The sequence below is a fragment of the Ptychodera flava genome (genome assembly GCF_041260155.1).
Source record: "Ptychodera flava strain L36383 chromosome 3 unlocalized genomic scaffold, AS_Pfla_20210202 Scaffold_25__1_contigs__length_14229661_pilon, whole genome shotgun sequence".
Classification (NCBI taxonomy): Eukaryota; Metazoa; Hemichordata; class Enteropneusta; family Ptychoderidae; genus Ptychodera; species Ptychodera flava.
In genome coordinates, this window is record NW_027248279.1 from 10910229 (window position 1) to 10930457 (window position 20229).

At 37.5% G+C, this 20229-nt stretch overlaps 3 protein-coding genes and 2 long non-coding RNA genes across 6 annotated transcripts in view; all 5 read left to right on the plus strand.

The window, feature by feature from the left end:
• Nucleotides 1-5503, plus strand: part of LOC139125246 (kin of IRRE-like protein 2) — an 84383-nt gene extending 78880 nt beyond the window's left edge. The window contains exons 7-8 of the mRNA XM_070691342.1: nucleotides 4432-4701; nucleotides 5209-5503. Of these exons, the coding sequence (XP_070547443.1) occupies nucleotides 4432-4701; nucleotides 5209-5492 (554 nt within the window). The 3' untranslated portion in view covers nucleotides 5493-5503. The remainder of the gene's footprint in view (nucleotides 1-4431; nucleotides 4702-5208) is intronic.
• The window catches only part of LOC139125244 (centrosomal protein of 63 kDa-like), a 513301-nt gene that overhangs the window by 143245 nt on the left and 349827 nt on the right, over nucleotides 1-20229 (plus strand). The gene's annotated exons all lie outside the window — the stretch shown is intronic.
• LOC139125256 (angiopoietin-1-like) overlaps nucleotides 1-20229 on the plus strand; it is a 220411-nt gene that overhangs the window by 98208 nt on the left and 101974 nt on the right. The gene's annotated exons all lie outside the window — the stretch shown is intronic.
• On the plus strand, nucleotides 13679-14791 carry LOC139125610 (uncharacterized). Its single transcript, XR_011550298.1, has 3 exons — nucleotides 13679-13855; nucleotides 14235-14253; nucleotides 14357-14791. It is a non-coding gene; the product is annotated as an uncharacterized lncRNA (long non-coding RNA).
• LOC139125322 (uncharacterized) lies at nucleotides 16209-18296 on the plus strand. The gene is made up of 4 exons (XR_011550194.1): nucleotides 16209-16316; nucleotides 16825-16921; nucleotides 17688-17787; nucleotides 18016-18296. It is a non-coding gene; the product is annotated as an uncharacterized lncRNA (long non-coding RNA).

Below are 20229 nucleotides of genomic sequence, written 5' to 3' on the forward strand. Positions count from 1 at the left end.
TCGGCTGATTTTCCAAGAAGTACTCAAGATTTTCACTCCAGCAGGGAACTTTGACTTCCATTGATATGCTAATAAGGATCTGACCGCCGTCACGCTATTCACGTTCGAACCATAGGGGCCTCAGGCTCGATGATGATGATGATTAAACATTTAAAATGAAGAAAAATAACAATATATTTGGACTCAGTAAAGTTGTGGTTGTTGTTGTTATTGTTTTTGTTGTTGTAGTTGATAGTATTTGCAGAAAAGGACAAATTATGCGCTGCGAAATTCAATACAGCCTAACTATACATGTGCGATGCAGCCTAACTATGTGCGTTGCAAATTCAATACAGCCTAACATTACCCAAGGGATGTCACTTCATTGCCACACACTTTTTTTCAATCGCCAAAAATGCACCTAGCAAGCATCGAAATCGGTAAAATTCGACGTAGGGTCAAAGCACATTAGTCCTTCTCAATCATACTCAGACATTTTTACCTCTTGCCGATAAAAGTCGACAAATCGGCATGTTTTTCAATGCATCTCGTCGTCTCTTGCATTCCACATTTAAAATACCCCGCGTTAGATTAAGTCACGTGGGCGCATTTCAAATCGAACCAATAGCAGAGCCCGTACTGAACGAATGGGCCCAGCGTGAAAACCCGGAAGTAACGTAAGTTTCGCACGTCTTTGGAAGAACACTGTCTGCCCGCGTCTGCATACGAAATTCTGGTAGCTTTAACAATTCCAGTTCACACATAGTGAGAATTTCGCAGCATAATTTGTCCTTTTCTGCAAATACTATCAACTACAACAACAATAACAATAACAACAACAATAACTTTACTGAGTCCAAATATATTTTTATTTTTCTTCATTTTTAAATGTTAAATCATCATCATCATCGGAGCCTGAGGCCCCTATGGTTCGAATATGAATAGCGTGACGGCCGGTCAGATCCTTATTAGCATATCAATGGAAGTCAAAGTTCGCTGCTGGAGTGAAAATCTTGAGTACTTCTTGGAAAATCAGCCGAATTACGTAAACGAACCAGAAATTTTGTTCACAAAAGGAGTTAGGGAATGAGCAATAATCAGAGTTCAGGCAGGTATAGGTCATTTTATTGAATTACGCTCACTTTAGTTTATTTTGCCGTTCAAAGTTCCGATACATGTTGTGTCGTCGTAATAGACCCACTTTCGATGGCAGTTGGCCCGCAGCTATCCGTGGCGGGGTTGACCTTTGACCCGCATAGCGATCCCCGCTACCCCGCCAACAGATAGCTGCGTTTCCACAGCTAGAAAATAATACAAGGTATCGAGAGCATGGTATTGATTTTCGCGTCAATTTGGAAGATTATGACACAAGAAACCCCAAACAACTACATTTTTGGGGTTAGCAATGATCAGTGAATGATACAACTTCACTTACACTTAGTAAAGTAAAGCAAAATATTAAAGGTGCTTTGGGTTTCTTGTGTCATAAAGCCGTTCAAAAACAATAAAGATACATTAGTGAAGGTAAGCCTTTACAAACAAACGAACAACAGCTACGTGCGCATTGACAGCGCCTCGTTTTCAACACAACTGTGAACAGATTTAGACATAGATATTCTCACACTACAGTTAGAAGAACAAAGCAATGAAACATGAGCAAAAAGACACACAAACTCAAGCGACTGAAGAAGGAACTACTCAGGGTTCCGAAACGAAAGCGTCAAAGGATCACAGGTTCTTAGACAGTGTCTCAGTGTCCGAAATGTGTCAATGGTTTGTCGTTCTGGAGTTTAAGATTTTTATAGATTAAATCGTTTTGTTTTGTTTTTTTGAAAAATCCATTCAGGCATTTATTCTAAGAGGATAACCCTGCTTTGATTGTTTTCATATCTCTAATAAACACGAAATATTTAAAGTGCTAAATACTAGACGATATCTTGTATTTTCTTCGTCTAACATGAAGCCTGCCTTCTCATTCAGTATACACAAGTAGAGTTACGGCAATGAAAATGTAAGCTGCATCAAAAGAGGAATAATATCAACAATAAAGTCACTGTAGTTTCTTCTTCCTCTTCAGATGACCTCAACTGTTCTGTACAAGATGACATCAAAACTGAAAGTTTTTATCAAGTTATTGAAGGCAATACAAAAAAGCTAATCTGTCTTTCTGATGGCGCTCCACCTGGTTCTTTGACTTGGATAAGAGGTGGCGTAGATTCTGAGTCGACGGGGGATTCACCACTTGTATGGGAACCAACCTTTGCTGATGCAGATTCTAACCTTGTCTACGATTGTGAACTTCGTCACGAGACTCTTTCAGAACCGATATCATGTGAAACCACAATCTCATTTGATGTCCAGTGTAAGTCGTCAAACAGTTTACATCATTTGTCGTGCTTTGAGGTAATATAATCTGAAGATGTCTATTTGTTGCAAGAGCTTCTAAAATAAATTAAGATTGAATATGCTTGGCAGGAAAACTTTTAAGACGTCAATTTCCACAATATTTTAATGATTTAAAGTCTGTAGTATTTCGTATAACTGACACAGGTAAAGTTCTTAGTGATAAATTTGTCGTTTTGTGCTATTTTCACAAATTACGCATGTTTTTTGCATCTCTGTGAATTACATAAGTTTTGCCTTGATTGCAGACAAACCAGTTATAAAAGTTGATATCAACCCTGAGAACAAAGACGGCAAAGTACTTGAGGGAAAGAGTTTCTCTGCCGACTGCATGGTTGTACGTGCCAAACCACCTATAGAGGGCAGTGGTCCCACCTGGAGTACAACCGTAGAGGGCGCTGATGTCGGTTACAGCTCTTCACTTAACTTGCCTGCAGTGCTGAGAAGTCAGGCTGGTGACTATGTCTGCTCTGCTGAGAATGTGTTCTTTGATGGAAGTACTGGAAAATCAGAAGAAACTGTGACGCTGCAAGTACAATGTAAGACTTTTAATCAGACTGTCTTAGCCAATACAATATGTTTATTACGATTCAACAAAGTGATTAGGGTCAAGTTGTTTCAAAACGCTACAGAGGCCGTCACCAAGAGATAATTGTTATTTAATAAAGATACGGCCAACTATCATGTTTCCTACGGATACGTATTACTGATAAGAAATAGAGGAAACGGTCATGCTGAGATCTTTTCATATTTAAAAATATGTAATCATCTTTTTGCTGAATCATCTTGACCTTACTTGAAGTGTAATGATTCCAATTCACAATACTGTTTGTGGTGATATTTCCTTTTATGAGTCAACAGTTTGCTTCAGCAACTTGACACCGGGAGTGTGATATTTAAGAGTATGGTCAGTAATTATCATACTTGTAACATTGTCACGAGACTGGATGGAGCGGTCATCATCGTCCCGTGTATGTAGATTGTTCACGATTGTCGTCAATATCCCAATTACCTGCTTTAGAGTGTCGATAATAATGAAAATATAGGTGAGAGGTACTCCGTGACTCGACGACAAAGTTTAATATACCACTGCATGATTAACGAGGTCGTCTGTCCATGCAGATGTGACTCACCGAGTCAAAGAGACTAAGTTTGTCACTGAAGTCAGTACCTCAAAGTTTTAGATCGTCAATATCTCTCTGTCTGTATGCAGTGAGACGGAGTAAAGACGAAGAGTGCTAAGATTGAACGTTTCTCTGTATTTGAAGTAAACATATTGAATTTCTTTTCAATGTGCACGTTGCCAAGACTTTAATATGGTTCTTTAATTAACTTAAAAGCACTTTAGGGAATATAAAAATTTTATATTCCCTAAAGTGCTTTTTAGTTAATTATTTAATGTAAGTAAGGTTACTCACACCTAAGTATTGTCGAGTACAGAAGCATGGAGATCAAGCTGAATATCTGGTAATCGCTAAATTTTTAAAACAATAAATCTCTAACGGGCAGATAAATCTTTCAAATGTCGGGAATTTGAGGTGAGATCATTCTAACGATACAGAATCGTACACATGTACTTGTGTCACAGATTCGCTGTCAGACTGATATACAAATAGATGGGAAGTTGTCCTGACGCCATTGCGATTTCAGGAAAATTGCTTGTATCTTTTCCATGTAGTATAGTGCACAATTATTTTTCGTACCAATTACTCAGGCTTTTACTCATTCGTACGATCTTTTAAAGGGTCTGTCTGTCTGTCTGTCTGTCTGTCTGTCTGTCTGTCTGTCTGTCTGTCTGTCTGTCTGTATGTATGTATGTATGTATGTATGTATGTATGTATGTATGTATGTATGTATGTATGTATGTATGTATGTATGTATGTATGTATGTATGTATGTGTGTTAATTATTATTATATATTATTAAATATTCATTTATTTATATATTTACATACTTATTCATTTATTTATCGCTAACACTAACGAATCTCTGGCTGTATTTAGATATGGTTCATATCTATTTCTCTATAATTTTCTCTTATACACACAGATCCGCCTGTTCTTTCATTGCCTCAAAACTACACATTCAAAGTCGGTGATGCTGTGTCCATCAACTGCCGTGAGAAAGTGACTGAAGCTAATCCACCTGTCTCAGAGTTCACCTGGAAAAGGCATAATGATGTTTTCCAGATGGGAGAAGTCTTGACGATTGACGCAATCACCAGGGAAGACCACGGAAGGTTTAGTTGTGAGGCAAAAAGTGTCTTCTATGATGGCGCTGAAGACAAAGCCGAATCCAACACTGAATTTGTGGTGCAGTGTAAGTGAAAAGAACGTATATGAATACACCGTGCCCTCTACCCGCAACTTTTTATATTTTTGTTACTTTGTTACAGAAAACATGAACATTTTCCTCTTCCTTCAAAAATATGTTTGAATACACTATGTTAAGGACATTAAGAATGAATTTGTAGACGAAGGGCTCTGTTCCAAGTAATATGTCTTGATCTGCCAAGGTGTTGCTTTCTTGATGAAATAACACATACACCGACTATGTTAACAAGTTTGGGAAAATGCTTTTTTGGTTGATTGGGAAGAAGTATATTTTAATGACACAACAACAATGGTTAAAATCTTTAAACGGTTACACCTGATTGAGTTTTATTGAAGTTTAATTGTTGCATAGGTCTCAATTGAATATTTCAGAAACTTGCTACATGCAAAACTGATAGAACGTGTATTAATGGTCATACAGAAAATGACATCATTTCAGGAGATACGTTGCACATTTGAACTGCAAAAGCATGTTGCCTTTTCCACTCTCCAGACAAACCGGACGTTAAAACAGCGGCTGTTGTAGCAATGAAGGAAGGTGAATCAAGAGATGTGGTTTGTAACATTGAAGCAGATCCAGCGCCCTCTACGGTCAAGTGGATCAAACTGCCTGGAACAGACGCAGTTTCAGAAACCGAATCACTGACTCTGACTGACGTCACTTTAAATGATGCTGGCGAGTACAGATGTGAGGCCAGCAACACATTTTATGACGGAGAAGTTGCAACTAATGATGAAGACAACGGTATCTCTCAAGTTGTTGTACAATGTAAGTGATTAGATGCTGCTTTCTGTATATTGGTCAAGCAAACTATTTCAAGGTATTGGCAGATGCTGTGTTGTATGTCGTATGCGTTGATAATGGCGACACATAGGAAGACTGGCTTATGCACCATGTCTGGAATTTCCTAAATTTTCTACATTTAGCCGCCCTTCAAGAGACAGATAGATATCATATCGAAAGTTGTGTACAGCGGTCTCAGTACTGTCAAATGTATTGTAGCCTGAATGCAATGGCTTAAGTAGCAACTTCAGCAACTTCCTAAGTAGAGACAGCATCTGTACCAATGATATAAGTACTTTTACATTCTAAAGTGAGAGATTAACAGTTGAAATACTGACTTGGAGTGAATCATCAAGACATTTCTTCAACATGGGTGGGGGTCAAGTAAACTTGGTTTTTAACGTGTCTTTATTTATTATTTATTTATTTATTTAACTTTATTTACTGTCGATAACATGTTCGGCCAATAAGGCCGATCTTCCACAAGGTCGACATTAAAAAATTTACAGAATGACAGAGGAAAAAAATACAAATACTAATACAAGCAACAAACCAGTAAAAAATCAGGTCAAGAAAAAATAACAGCAATTAGGACAATAAGACAACTAACACTACAACAAAAGGCAAGAACATATCACACCCGATCCATGAGGAATTTATACAATTGCAACTTGAAAGATCTCAGATTTGGGCTGTTTTTCAAAGATGAGGGGAGTTCATTCCAAAGGACAGCGCCAGAATATGAAAGGCTTTTTCTCATTATTTCCGTTCTAATTTTTGGAAAGTACAAATTGTTTGTTGAAGTTGAGCGCAGAGACCTGGATGAATGAACGTTAGCAGGCTGAAAAGATTACTCAAATAATTTGGACACAAGCCATTGACAATTTGGAACATCTGGACCCCTTTTTGATAAATCAAGCGACCACCAAGTGGAAGTAGGCCAAAGTTTTAAACAATGGACCAGTTGGTTGATCCCATTTAGCCCCACAAACTAAACGAATAGCCTGTTTTTGCAACTGAAAAAGTTTGTTACAGTAGGATTGATCACAATTTCCCCAAACAACCGAACAGTAGTCGAAGGTTGATTCAATATAACATGTATAGAACAATCTCCGTGCCCGTAAGGGCAAGAGATGTCGTATTCGTCGTAACAAAGCCAATTGACTAGATAGTTTACCACGCAAGGATTCACATGAGCGCTCCATGAAAGATTGCAATTCAGAAGTACTCCTAGGAGTTTTTCGTCGCTAACATTTGACAATGGATCATTATTTAAAGATAAATCCAGGTATGATTTAGGTAAGCGTGATTGTTTCTGATGAGAAGTAATCAACATAGTTTTTGTTTTTGCTGAGTTAACTAGCATCCTGTTTGAATTACACCAAGATGACAAATGAGCAAGGTCGGCTGTTAAAGCAGACTCAAGCTCGATGATTGTTTCCCTTGACGTGTGCAAGGTCGAGTCATCTGCATACATGTCAATATTGTTCTGCAAATATAACGGCAAGTCATTAACAAAGATAAGAAAGAACAAGGGCCCTAATATGGAACCCTGTGGTACCCCGCATAGAACAGACTGGAACTGCTGGTCGTTCCACTGGACATTTACGGTTTGTTTTCGGTCATGGAGATACGACGTGAAAAACGACATGGTTTCCTCAGAACAGCGATAGTAGTTTAATTTGCGCAGAAGAACACCATGATCTACAAGGTCGAAGGCCTTCCGTAGATCAATAAATACTGAACCAACTAATTTGCCATTATCAATGGCTGAACGCCATTGATCAAGCAATTTGAGTAAAGAGCTCTGACATGAATGCCCATGGCGAAAACCGGACTGTCCGGGAAACAGCAGTTCAAAATCTGTCAGGAATTTATAAAAATGAGTATGGATATGTCTCTCCAAAATTTTAGATAAAACTGGAAGGACAGATATAGGTCTATAGTTTTCAGCACATTGTCTGGACCCGATTTAAAGATGGGGACAATTTTTGCAATTTTCCAAATACTAGGAAAAGAGCCTCTTTGAATACAAGCGTTGAAGATTTTGGTTAAAGAGGGAGCGATTTCACAAGCAGCATGTTTAAGAAACTTCGGATGTAGCCCATCAGCCCCCATTGACTTATTGATATTCAAATTTACGAGCGATTGTTCAACATCTGCGATACTTAACAAAGGTATGAAAAAATGAACATTATTCGGAAGACGCTCCTGCACAAACTGTTTGATTTTGTCAAAATAATGTTCATCTGTCGGCTCTGAGTTAGGATTCAAAAGTCCAGTCACAAGATTAACAAAATATGTGTTAAATTTGTCAGCGATCTCATTTGGCCTGGTGTACACCTTTCCATTGCCTTCATCTAAACAGGCTATTGAGGGTAACTTAGATGTAGGGATAATTTCTCTTAGTGATCTCCATAGCTTTTTTGTCGTGCTCTTTTGATTGAGTAAATTGACATAATAAGATCTCTTGGCTTTCCGTTGGAGAAACCGTATTCGATTTCTCAATCCCTTCAATTTAGTATTATCACCCTGTTTGTTACATTTGTCTCTCAAACGGACGGTAGCATCGATTTCATCTGTCCACCATTCGGGACGTTTAGCATGTTTAACACGTTTTTTCTTGACAGGAGCATGATCTTCAACAATTTTAAGGAAAAGTTCCATCCAACCAGCTAGCATATCGTCAGGTTCATGAAATGAATCAAGAGACGACCAAGGGACTAAACTCAAATCATGTCTGAATTTGGTAACATCAAAATTCTTCATGCATCTGTAAACAATTGATTGATGCGTACCATTTCCTTTGCGAGACATATGCTTATAATTGACAAATACAAGTTTGTGATCACTTATATTATAATTCAATACTTCACAACATTGGATTTTTTCTGGATGTGAAACAAAGGCGTGGTCTATAAGTGTTCGGTACTTGCAGTCATTCTTGTGGGCGATTGGACACATTGAGTTAAACCATGGCTCGACATGGAATAGAGCCAGTTTTGGTTATTGCCATTCAAAATATTATAATTGAAATCACCCATGATAATTATTTGATATAGATTTTCCAGGTGGCGTGTTCTAGGTCGGTTCGTCGTCGATGAGGAATGTCAGATCTAATATAAGCCATGACACCACCACCATTTACATTATCTTGACGGTCTTGTCTGTAAATGGAGTAACCGTCAATTTGAAAAGAGAGTTCACTAAATCTACTGGAAAGCCAAGTTTCAGTCATGCCGAAGACATCAAAGTTTTTTCCTTGCCATTGAAAAAGATTTTTTATTTCGTCGAATTTGTTGCTTAGACTTCTGATATTTAGATGACCAATTCGAAGTCCTTTTGTTGGCAAGTGTAAATTGAAGGGGTCACCTTCGTGGTCAGCACATAAGGTATCATTGATACAGTTGTAGTTATTTGATGATTCGCTGGTACAAGACATTATATTCACACAGGTGTCACATATCCAATCAATACAATCAAATTCCGATGAGACATCAGTGGTTATTTCCATGTGCCACTTATCTTTGCAAGTAATACAATGCACCAGAGTCTGTGGTGGTGCAATAATCGCCCCTTTACACGATTTGCAACAAACACCACTGCATGACGAGATAGATGAATGACGACTTGAAGAAAAAGCAATGTCACTGGCTCTCTCATATTCGGGGCCTGGGTGGGGATGAATGTCTCCACAAATTAATAAAACCACATGGATGTAATACACAAGAAAGTTAAAAGATTTCATGCCGGACTTTGGATACTGAGCATATTTCGAGATTTGACGGCCAATACCCAAGTCGTTGACAAGTTTCTCTCGTCCAAAAGATAGAAATTCCAGGTCCAACTTGAGAAACGTGTAGTCACTTGAATTAATGTTGCCTTTCGAATGCTGGTTCAGGTACTCATGTGGTGATGGTTGACGATAAATAGTATAAAAAGTCACAAAGATCAACAGGCTAAAAACAAGACCGTTAGCGCCGGCCGCCATCATAAACGCTCGAGTAACAGATATATTGAAATATTACGGTAGTATAGTGGCCTTGGCAACTTTCGTAGACGGTGTGTAAATCCTCACGCTAATGATTCTGAAATGATGTTCTTGACCTACATGCCCGCTTTTAGTTGTTGTCGTATATTTACCGCCATAACCATTGTCTTCGGAATTTCTGCTCAGTATTGTTTCAGTCCGATAAAAGCACGTATGACACAGGAAGAACTGAAAACATTCAATACACTGGTAAATGTCAGAGTCTAGCTTGATATCTCGAAGACAGTTATCACAAATTACAGAATCTTCGGACATTACACAGACCTGTGAGAGCACAGACTAGCAGATAATAACACACCTGACCTGGTAAGAATACGTTGAAGCGTTGCGTTGCGTTGAAGCCACGTTGTGTTGAAGCCACGTTGCGTTGTAGCCACGTAGACAAAACAAATCCAGGGGAAAATCCGTGAAATAGAGGGTATTGCGGCAAGAAAATCCAACACGAAGAAGTTATATGGGTAACTGAGCAGTACTGCAGATAATAAGCGGTGAAACAGGCAAGATAAACGGTCGGAAAGTTGCAAAAAACTGAAAAACGAGCGGAGTGGATGTAACACGATGTTGACAGCACGGCAGCACTCACTATAAGAGGGCTTTCGGTTCTTCTTCACTGGTACGCTTGAAAAATGAGAAAGAGAATTTACTGAGAATATCAAATTATAAGAACTGTGACACAGTATCGGTAGAATCCAGGTTTCTGCGGATATCGGTGATCTTCCTCACATTATATTGACTGAAACGCTCGGCAAATTCAAGTACTCTTGTGTGATCTTTGAACAAATGCTGGTGCTTTTAGACATAATGTGGTAGTTATGAAAACAGTGATGTCAGACCAACAAACTACAACAAAGTTCCATAGATCACTTTGAAAGAGACTTCTAAAAGGGATAGCCTCCATTTTAGCGGCAATTGGTTGTGATTTCGTTCTTGTTTTATTGTATCGATTCGTCTTATTTTATTGAATGTATGAACAGTTCTTGTACTGATTTGCTGTAGTTCGTGTTTTTTGATGAAATATATTTAGTGCAAAATTGATTACATGAATTGGTGAATTATTCAATGAAATGTCGGTTGCTGCATGTGTACCAAAATTTTCTTGTTGTAAGTGTATCCAATGCATTCATTGTGTGTATATCTGTGACAGATATATCTAATTCAACCCTCAATGGACCCACAGTCCCTGTCCGCGAAGGCGATAAGAATATTGTATTGAACTGCTCTGTTGAAAGTGAACCCAAACCAAATTCATACAAGTGGGAGTTTGTGAACAAAGCTGGTGAGATGACTGTTCTCACGGAGACATCGATGATGTTGGATCGTGGAGTAGCGTCTCGGGAACATGCTGGAAATTACACCTGTACAGCCACAAACACCTTCCATGATGGTTCAAGAGGGAGAAGTTCAGCTACGATTAATGTGTCTATTATTTGTAAGTACAATTTATTATGTAGCACTCGAACGCTCTAAGGAAATACTCACAGATATTGTTGTCACATTTCTTGAGAACTTAATTCAAGAAAGGGTCTCTTCGGTCACAATAAAGAAATTCTAAATTACTCAAATATCCGTTTCCTTTCAAGATAATTGCCTGTTGATATTTGCATGCATGTTCTCCACTGGGGAACTCTGGGAAGGAAACTTAGTAGAAATGCAAATATTATCCCGAAAGATCGTACAATATTCGTACATCTTGAAATTTGCACGTCTTAAGCAGATGCACCTAGAATTACGAACAAGGATGAACACATGTTGTTGTAGAGGTAGGAGCCACTGCTGAAATCACTTGCAAGGTTGAAGCCGTACCCAATCCAAACTTCAGCTGGTTCAATGCAACTGGAGCCAAGATTGAGAACAACGATAGCAAATATATCATTGTACAACAATTTGAAGAAGGTGTCTTCATCAACACATTGACGATTAGTGATGTCGTTCTGGCAGACATCTCCAACTATATTTGTTATGTTGTGAACGATATCGGAAGAGATCTTTTCACCGTGCAATTATACCTACAAAGTAAGTATTAATATTTGTGGCTCCTTCTAATAGTTGCTGAAACGTCTGTGAAGTTGAAATAATTTGATACCACAGAATTTTTAAAGCATGAGAAAGTAAATAAGACAGGCCTAGATCCGTGTCTTTACTTCTCTTCAAAGGGGCGATCATATTTTATAGCTTGGTGTTGGCCTTCAAGTTGATCTTGTGCTTTCGTCATACTTACGTAACCCCCTACTAGCTGAAAGCATTAGAATATGATAAAAATTATGAAAACGATAACTATGAATACTACCGGTGCAGTATACAGATGTCCTCGCGGAAATTACAGTGCCAAAGAAGAGCGTTATAGATAATAACACTTCAAGTACTAAGTAATGATATCTGTTACTTAAATTTCATGCATCTTGCAATCATCAGACAGAAGAAGTTGAATAATTCTTAGCTCAACACTCTTATATATGTATGATCAGGTCGTACTATTTTTAGGTGGTGTAAAATTCGATAAAATGATCTTTGTTTTGATGGAGAAATTTTGAAATCAACTCCGAGCGTTTGTTTAACAGCGTAGATTTGTCAGCATTGATAATGTGTAGCTTATGATATACAAAGATTGCATCGCTTGCTTATGTTAGAGTAACTTGATGCTTTGTCAATAATTACCACGAAATGCAAAGACCTGGTTCTTTTGTTTTAAGAACTAGACGAACTTGGATAGCTCAGTGCAGTGCCGATAGCTTTCGTTACGGAATGATTGCATGTGATTAGCGAAGCGCGTCTAAAAGGCGTTATCAGTGAGTCCGATGTTAGCCTTTTCCGTGTTGTCCCCGTTGATACCTTGGCATTGTAAAGCACAACTATGACTTGATGATTACTTTCAAGAGGCATGTAGACGTTTCCCGGCAATTACAATCAGCTGGTCGTTCTTAACTTTGGTCTTCGGTTATTACTCTCTAATAATACTTTTTGATTGTACTAGCAATATTCTCCATACAACTGTAACTCACTTTAATTGTGTTTCTATTGAAGATCTTATGAAGCTTAGACCGATTTGCTTGGAATGTGTTTGTCAACAATTTAAAGGAATTTCTTGCCGATATTAGTTTTCACATTCTTGCTGAAAGGGGGGGGGGGGTTTGAACCTCGTAATGTTACGTTTCCTGTTACTATTTCTCGTCGCTGATTGGTTGGTCTTAGCATAGTCAATTTGATCTGTGTACCCGCTTGATTTTAATGCTGTGTGGTAGTGACTTTAGTGTTTATCAAAGATGCTCTTATCACTGGATATTGTTGAGATGCGTTTGATTATTCCGTCAGGTATATGTGTTTAATTATAGTTGGCGGGAGATAAGACTGTTTATGGACATATTGTTTGGTCATTCGGACTTTTCTAAACATTTTGACTCTGTTAAGCATTTAGTTGTGACCTGTATTTTGCCTAATTCTAGCCAAAGTAAGAAACACCTTAATAGACTTGCGAAGACAGATGTCAGTTGATATGAGAGAAATGGGTGTATTCAGGACTACTCTGTATTGTACCAGAGAATTACAAAATGCGGTGAATCACCTTTATTTACTGATATGAATACTTTTAAAAGTCAATAAACTCCATCTTTGCGGCGGACACAACGACAAACACTCCTACAACAAAAAAAACAGTGTTTTTGTTTTTTTAATTTCTGGTACCACCTTTACTGCGCCAGCATAATACCCGAATACTCCCTTATGAAGCAAACTAAAGAAATCAAGAACCAAAATGTAATCATAGAAAGAAAGATGAGACAAATGACTATTTAGGAGATGACTGGACGGTTTCTTCAGTTATCGTTAATGACTGTTGTTATCTCAGAAACTAACTAATTGTTATATTCCCAATTGGAAACCCTGATCAGATGTGAAATTATGAATCTATTCTTGTAAGTTCATGTATTCAAACAAAGGTTAACATGTTAATTGCGTTATTTATGACTCGGCCAAAAGTGAATTTTCTATGAATATAACCATTTTGCTAAACTCTGGCTGGCTTATTCGCAGAAAATATAATTTCGAGCTGAGATCTATAAAATAGCGTTTTTTCACATCCTCGATCTAGATTAGCTCCGATCCTTTTTGTTCACGATCGTTTAGAGATGACACTAACAGTTACAATCTTTAAATCGTAGTTTAAGAGTTTTATTGAACCATTTGTAGATATCCCTGGCTTAAGTACTGTTGGCATCCTTAACATCTTTTTTGGACTTCTTGCGGCTGTTGTACTCGGGAGTATCCTTGTTTTCTTGTGTAGCGTTTGTCGGAAACAAAGCGATGGGAAAGGTAGGTTCTCTTCAGCATTTTGTTTGAATTTCCTTCGTAATCATGTTGAATCATTTGAAACTTTTAAATATTTTATACGAAGGCTCTGGCTAATTAATAGTGTGTTTCATGTACCTAGTTCATTTGATTATGATATATGTGGGGGAAAGCACAGATGGAGACATAAATTCAGCGGACTAAAATGTATCGACATTTAATTATTGTCTCCGTATAAAAAATTGTCACATTTATCTAAGGACGTCGCTACATTACATATTGCGTACATCATTCATGCTACATGAGGGTTTGAAAATATTAAAAGAATAAAAAAGGAATTTTATGAATGTAACTTGAAATACACAATTAAAAAGTTGCATTTATTCTTGTTGTGACTTTTCAGGTACAAGCTTCAACACAAGGTGAGTTTTGTACTTTGATTCACATTAGTATCAATGGCCTGTTTATGGGACATGACGTATCTAAAGGCATTAATGTAACTTTGTGATATATCTTACCATAAAGGAGTCACACCTACCAGCAAATCCCTTTGGACTTTGAAATGACGCCAGCCAACACCACTTTCACTGTTCAATCCGATGATATTATGAATACCGATGTGTCTGATGACCATAGCTCCTGTGTTAATGAACCACACTGTCGCCTCGAAGGTAAAATGGCCGCCGTCCGGGAACCACACGTGGATAGGGACCCCGAGTGCAATGCTGTTGTAATGCCTGTGAATGCAAAGTTGGACATTGAACCTATATACACAAGTATTGCAGAAGAAGACGTAGATGACAGTGTTTACCTAAAAGCTGGAGAGGTTGTTTGGGAGTTTCCAAGAGGTAACATCTTTCTGAGGGAAACTCTTTCTGAGGGACGATTCTGTAAAACTGTGAAAGGAGAAGCATGGTATATTGGCGGGAAAGATGGAACAAGTGAAGTGATCATCAAGATTGCTATAGGTACAATATCGATTTAATTGAATGTGAATACCTGACTCCGCTAGTTTATTTACACATCTAACGTTGCAGTAATTCGTAGCTGCGTTTAGTCTACACAATCACACGCTCGCTTACATATTATTGCAAAATAACCAACGCATTCTATATATATACTTATCTTGTTCCTGCTTTCCCATACAAAGTCAGTTTGTCATATATATATTTTTCAAATCTCCAGGCGATACTGAGGATCTTGAACGGGAAATTGAAGTGATGAAAGTGTTACCGAGACACAAAGGTGTGGTCCAGATGTTCGGCTGTTGTACAGATCAAGGTATATGAAAATTACAATGCAATCACCCTCTTTCATTAAATGTCTTAAAAACTCATTCATGACAACGTCTAATGTCTCTTTACGTGAAATAAATACATAGATAAATAAATAAATAAGTAAATAAATTAATAAGTAAATATATTAATAATGTATGCAAAAGTACCACACAATGAATCGTATGCTGCTTGTTTCAATATTCTTCCATCGTTGATTTTGCAAAGTAACTCAAAAAACATCTATGTCAAAGCTTTTGTATGTTATATTATATTTTCAGGAAATGTATTTTCCTTTACAGAACCTATTTACCTGATAAACGAGTATACATCTAGGGGGAGTTTACTATCTATTCTGCAGGACATGAAAGCCAATTCCAACTATCATCGTAAGAGCAGATGTCAGTGGCATCGAAAAAGCAGAGGTCAGGACCATTTAACCTTTGCAATGGATGTGGCCGACGCAATGTACCATCTTTCAAATGTCAAGGTTATTATATTTTAATTTCAAACCATCGACAACACTATTTAGCTTTATAGAAACAAAACCTTATGACATAATACTTTTATGTTTTTGAAGCTACTTCAAGCCACGTCTTAGAGTTTTTTCCAATGGAAATGAGACTCTTTGTATTTTTGAACATTTTTATTACTGCGATTCAATCATTGTAACTTTTCAAAAATGAACACATAGCAGGCATTTTAACACTGATTCTTTCATGTGGCCACTTTCAGATCACTCACAGAGAGATCATGGCAAAGAATGTCGTTGTTGACAGTCAGTGGAAGTGTAAACTCTCTGGTCTTGGTTCGTCAAGTGCTGTTCTTACTGATCAAAAATACAGACAAAAGATGAGGTAATATCAAATCATAAATAAAGCGTCATCAATCACATGAGAGATATATAGTCATATCGCTGAAGGTTGCTAGATTCGCAACGATAATGTGGTGATTGCGACGAGGATGTAGTAACTGCAAAAATCTGTAGGGCCTGAATTGGGCCTGTCAACAAATATTGCTCGACGCCGAAACATGTAATATGACGTCATAACTGCGTAGCCGTGGTACGATAAAGAATATATCGGTCTCTCTCGTACAGGGACACTTACCGATTGGATGGATGGCACCAGAAGTACTTTCAGGTAACGCATACACAACAGGAAGTGACGTGTGGTCTTTTGGTGTTCTTCTCTGGGAAATATTTACTTTGGGTAAGAGTTTCCATTCTTGTTCAGTTGCTGATACCACACCATTTACTGCAGCTTACCGAAGACAAACAAAACTACAAAACACTATTGCAACTAATTTCGGATAATTGGATAATCATGTTTTTCTAATTTCTCAAAAGTGTTAGGTGCCCTATAGCCGAATGTTGCAAATTACTCATAAAGCAAGTGTATAACTTAAAAAGAAATGCAGATGAACCTACGTTTTCAGATTAAATCGACATTACTTCACCGTCCAATTATCCCAAATTAGTTCCAATCGTGTTACTTATATTTGTGCATACTTGGCAACAAAAGTGAAATTTCGTAGGCTACTTTGGGTCATTTAAATATACACAGTAACATTTTGAGATTGGCATTTGATATATGTGGCATTATTTAGCAGTTCATGTTGGGCAATACAAGTTGTTATGTATATGTTGGGCAATACAAGTTGTTATGTACATTTTTCAATTGATATGTTTTTACCACCTCGCTAATTCATTTCTTTTAGGAAGTGAGTCCTTCGAGAAAGTCTCTGAGGATGGTATAAAGGAATACATTCACTCAGGAGGGACACTGAAGATCCCTAGACAATGCCCGCAGTCTTTGTAAGTACGTATTTAATGCAACTACAAGGTTTCTGTAAGGGTTTATGATAAACACGGTGCACAAGAGTCAGAGAACATGATGTTTTGCCATACCAAACTATTAATAGACGTCTTAACATTTTCTTTAAGGTTTCTCATACAATTTGACCCTGCGCCGCAGTGTTCTTATGAAATACATTTTCAGCGTTTTTTCTTTCCGATACCGATAAGACCGATGGTTCACATCTCTTATATTAAAATTAACTGAGACTGTCAAGAAAAAGTGCATATAATGATTTCTGGTCACGAGCTGCGATATTTCGTACCATACATTCAATTGGCTCGAGTGTGACTACCACTGGGGATAACAACTATGCACGTCGGCATGGTATATTACACACAAAGAAAAGGATTATTAGGATTTAATAGGTGACTCATAATTAAGTTTAAACCAAAATCGCTGTCAATGTTCACGTTACGATTCAAAGCAAAAACCGAAAAGTTCTTAACCAAGTCAATATTCCAATGACAAGACTTCACACTGGATGAATTTTGTTACAATTGCAAAGTGGCTTGATCAGTGACTTAAGCCTTGACTTTGACCTTCCACATAAAATCTAACTGAAAACTCATTTTGAATATAAAACACGTTTCAGATGGCCTGAAAAACACAGAAAATTTATACGGCTTAAAATGTTCAAATCATGGTTTGCTTTGAGTAATCAATGAAAACGTCATATTTAGTCATGGTGAATTTCAATTACGCTACTTTTTGATTCTTTAATAGACATAACGTAATGATACTTTGCTGGTCAGCGATTGCGGATGAAAGGCCGAATTTCACTGATCTTTCTTATGCCTTGAAGAATATTAAGTCGGGAAATAAAGTAAGTGGCAGCTGCCTCTGACATACAACATACTGAAATTCGTGTCAACATCAACAAAACATGCATGACGTGGAGATTGCAAATCGCTTTTCAAATAATTTTATCTCACCCATTCATCGATAGCAGGAAGGTCAATGTTTGATTTTTCCTACTCTGAATGGTAGTATGACATACGATTACCTTGTCTTACCTATAAACCTTACGGGCTTGTCTCTCTTTATTTTTCAGGTATACATGTTACCAACAGAAATAAATTGAGACTTAAGAGCAATTAACGTCAAATTAAAAACAACGAACTTCAGATGATATCGGAAATCTCTGTGCTTATTTTTATGATACTCCAACAATATTGTAAATGACAAACAACAAGGAATATGAATCAGCGGCATAGAAATTTAAAACCAAAACGGTGATCTTTAAATACAAATGGCTTAAATAAATACGGCTATATTTCGCATCTTTCACTAATTCAAACAACTGTAAGTTGATGTAGAGCTTTGTTCTATACTTGGCACGATGGTTTATAAGCTAAGTAGTCTAATCAGTAGTATTTTGTACGACGTATCACATTTGTTAAAACTTGTATATTTAGAGTAAAATTTCAAAAAGGTATTATTTAGATACTGCATGCGACATATGTATAAGTTATAGTGACTTTGATTTTTTAAATCAGAATAGTGTAAGCAAAATTACACTTTTCATAGCGCATGAAATGTATATGTATTTCACATATTATATCGATGGTAAGGAAATGATAATAAAAATATTGATCGCGTCAAGCACAGAGCAGTGTCAAGCCAATGAATAGTTCACTTGCATATTCAATGAGGATTTGTACTTTGTCATATAACTCCGAAATCAAAGCACCAAATTTGATGAAATCTGCTGCAGATACTGAGCCGACAGATATCTGACTGTATTGTGTAACATTTAGTAGCGTGAAGTTAGTTAGTTGTTCATTTGCATATTTAATGAACTTTCTAATAAGTTATATAACTCCGAAATAGCTGCACAAAATTTTATGAAATCTGGTGTAATTAGTTATTTAACGCCGAAGTATGAAGCTGTTGTTGAGCACATTCAGTTTATTTTTGTGTCATTACTGTTAGGAATTAATATCGCAGAGACAAGAGAATTCAAATTCACATACTGAAAAGTGCCCAGAAGTCACAACACAGGTAAATTTCAGGACTAGAGGGTATAGCCAATTCTACTTATTGATTAGACTGTCAAATGTACATTTTTCGAGAGAGTTATGGTTAAAATATCAAGAAACCATGCATCTGAAGTGTTAAATATCAATGTAGGATAAAAACACTTAAATTCCTACAAGTCCCCGTCTAGAAAATTCAGTAAATTAAACCTATTGCCGGGCTGTTTCAATTTAAAGTGAAGCAAAGAACCAGTCACTTTAGGGTTCAAGTTAATACCACTAAAAAATACATCATTAATACTGGGAACACACTTTATGTATCACCCAATGTAAATACATCTACAAACTTCAAGTTTAGGGACGTCAAACGCACGCGCCGTCCCCGAAACAAGGTTTCTTCAATGTGTAAAAATGCCAACACGAACATTAAAAATGTCGCAAAATATGATAAATTTCGAGTACAACAGAGACAAAGTGCTTGGATTGTTTACACTGATCAGGACATACCGTGCTGTGTGTTCCTGGCGTTATACGGCGTCCCACCGCACACAATGTATCTGTAGAACCATTCGGGTGCGTTCCCGACGTTACAAGGCTCCACTAAAGTCTTTCAAAGTGCAATGAGCATCGAAAAATCTGAGGACGTACTTTCGAGATGATAATGATACAAGTTTCACTCATACCGAAGGGGTACCGGGTCGAAACGGTCGGTCGAGCGTGAGTCGAGTGACTCGTAGAAGCCACTGCAGCTCACAAGTTACCCGCGACAAAAATCGGGAAAGGGTTATTAGCTTGATAACAGCCGCACAGTGTCTTATATAAATACAAAGCAGTGGGCACTTACCACTATCTTTCTTTACTTGAACAAAAACCGGGAACAACGTAGTTAGTGTTCGGTAGATGTGCTGTACCACGACCCTCCACGACCGTGGCTGTATACATGTGCAGTCGGTCACGCTGGCTGAAGTTGTTCGCACTAGTTACGCACACACGGCAGACAAAACCATCCGAGTTCAGAATATAGTGCGTGCCGTGTTGCGCTTAATTGACACGTTAAAGGTTGCTAGTTTGGTGTAATTGTTTGACATTTAGCAAGTACTATACTTTTAAACAATTACTAAGAATATAAAAATAGATGAAACTTTGAAATTATGGTCCGCTACCTCCGCTACCCTTCGTTACCCAAAATCTCATTTGCATAAATGAATCGTGCCTCGAATTTGGCAGTAATTGTGCACAACATAGATTATGATTTTTACTCTTACAGAAACTGTCTGTGTTCCATTTTA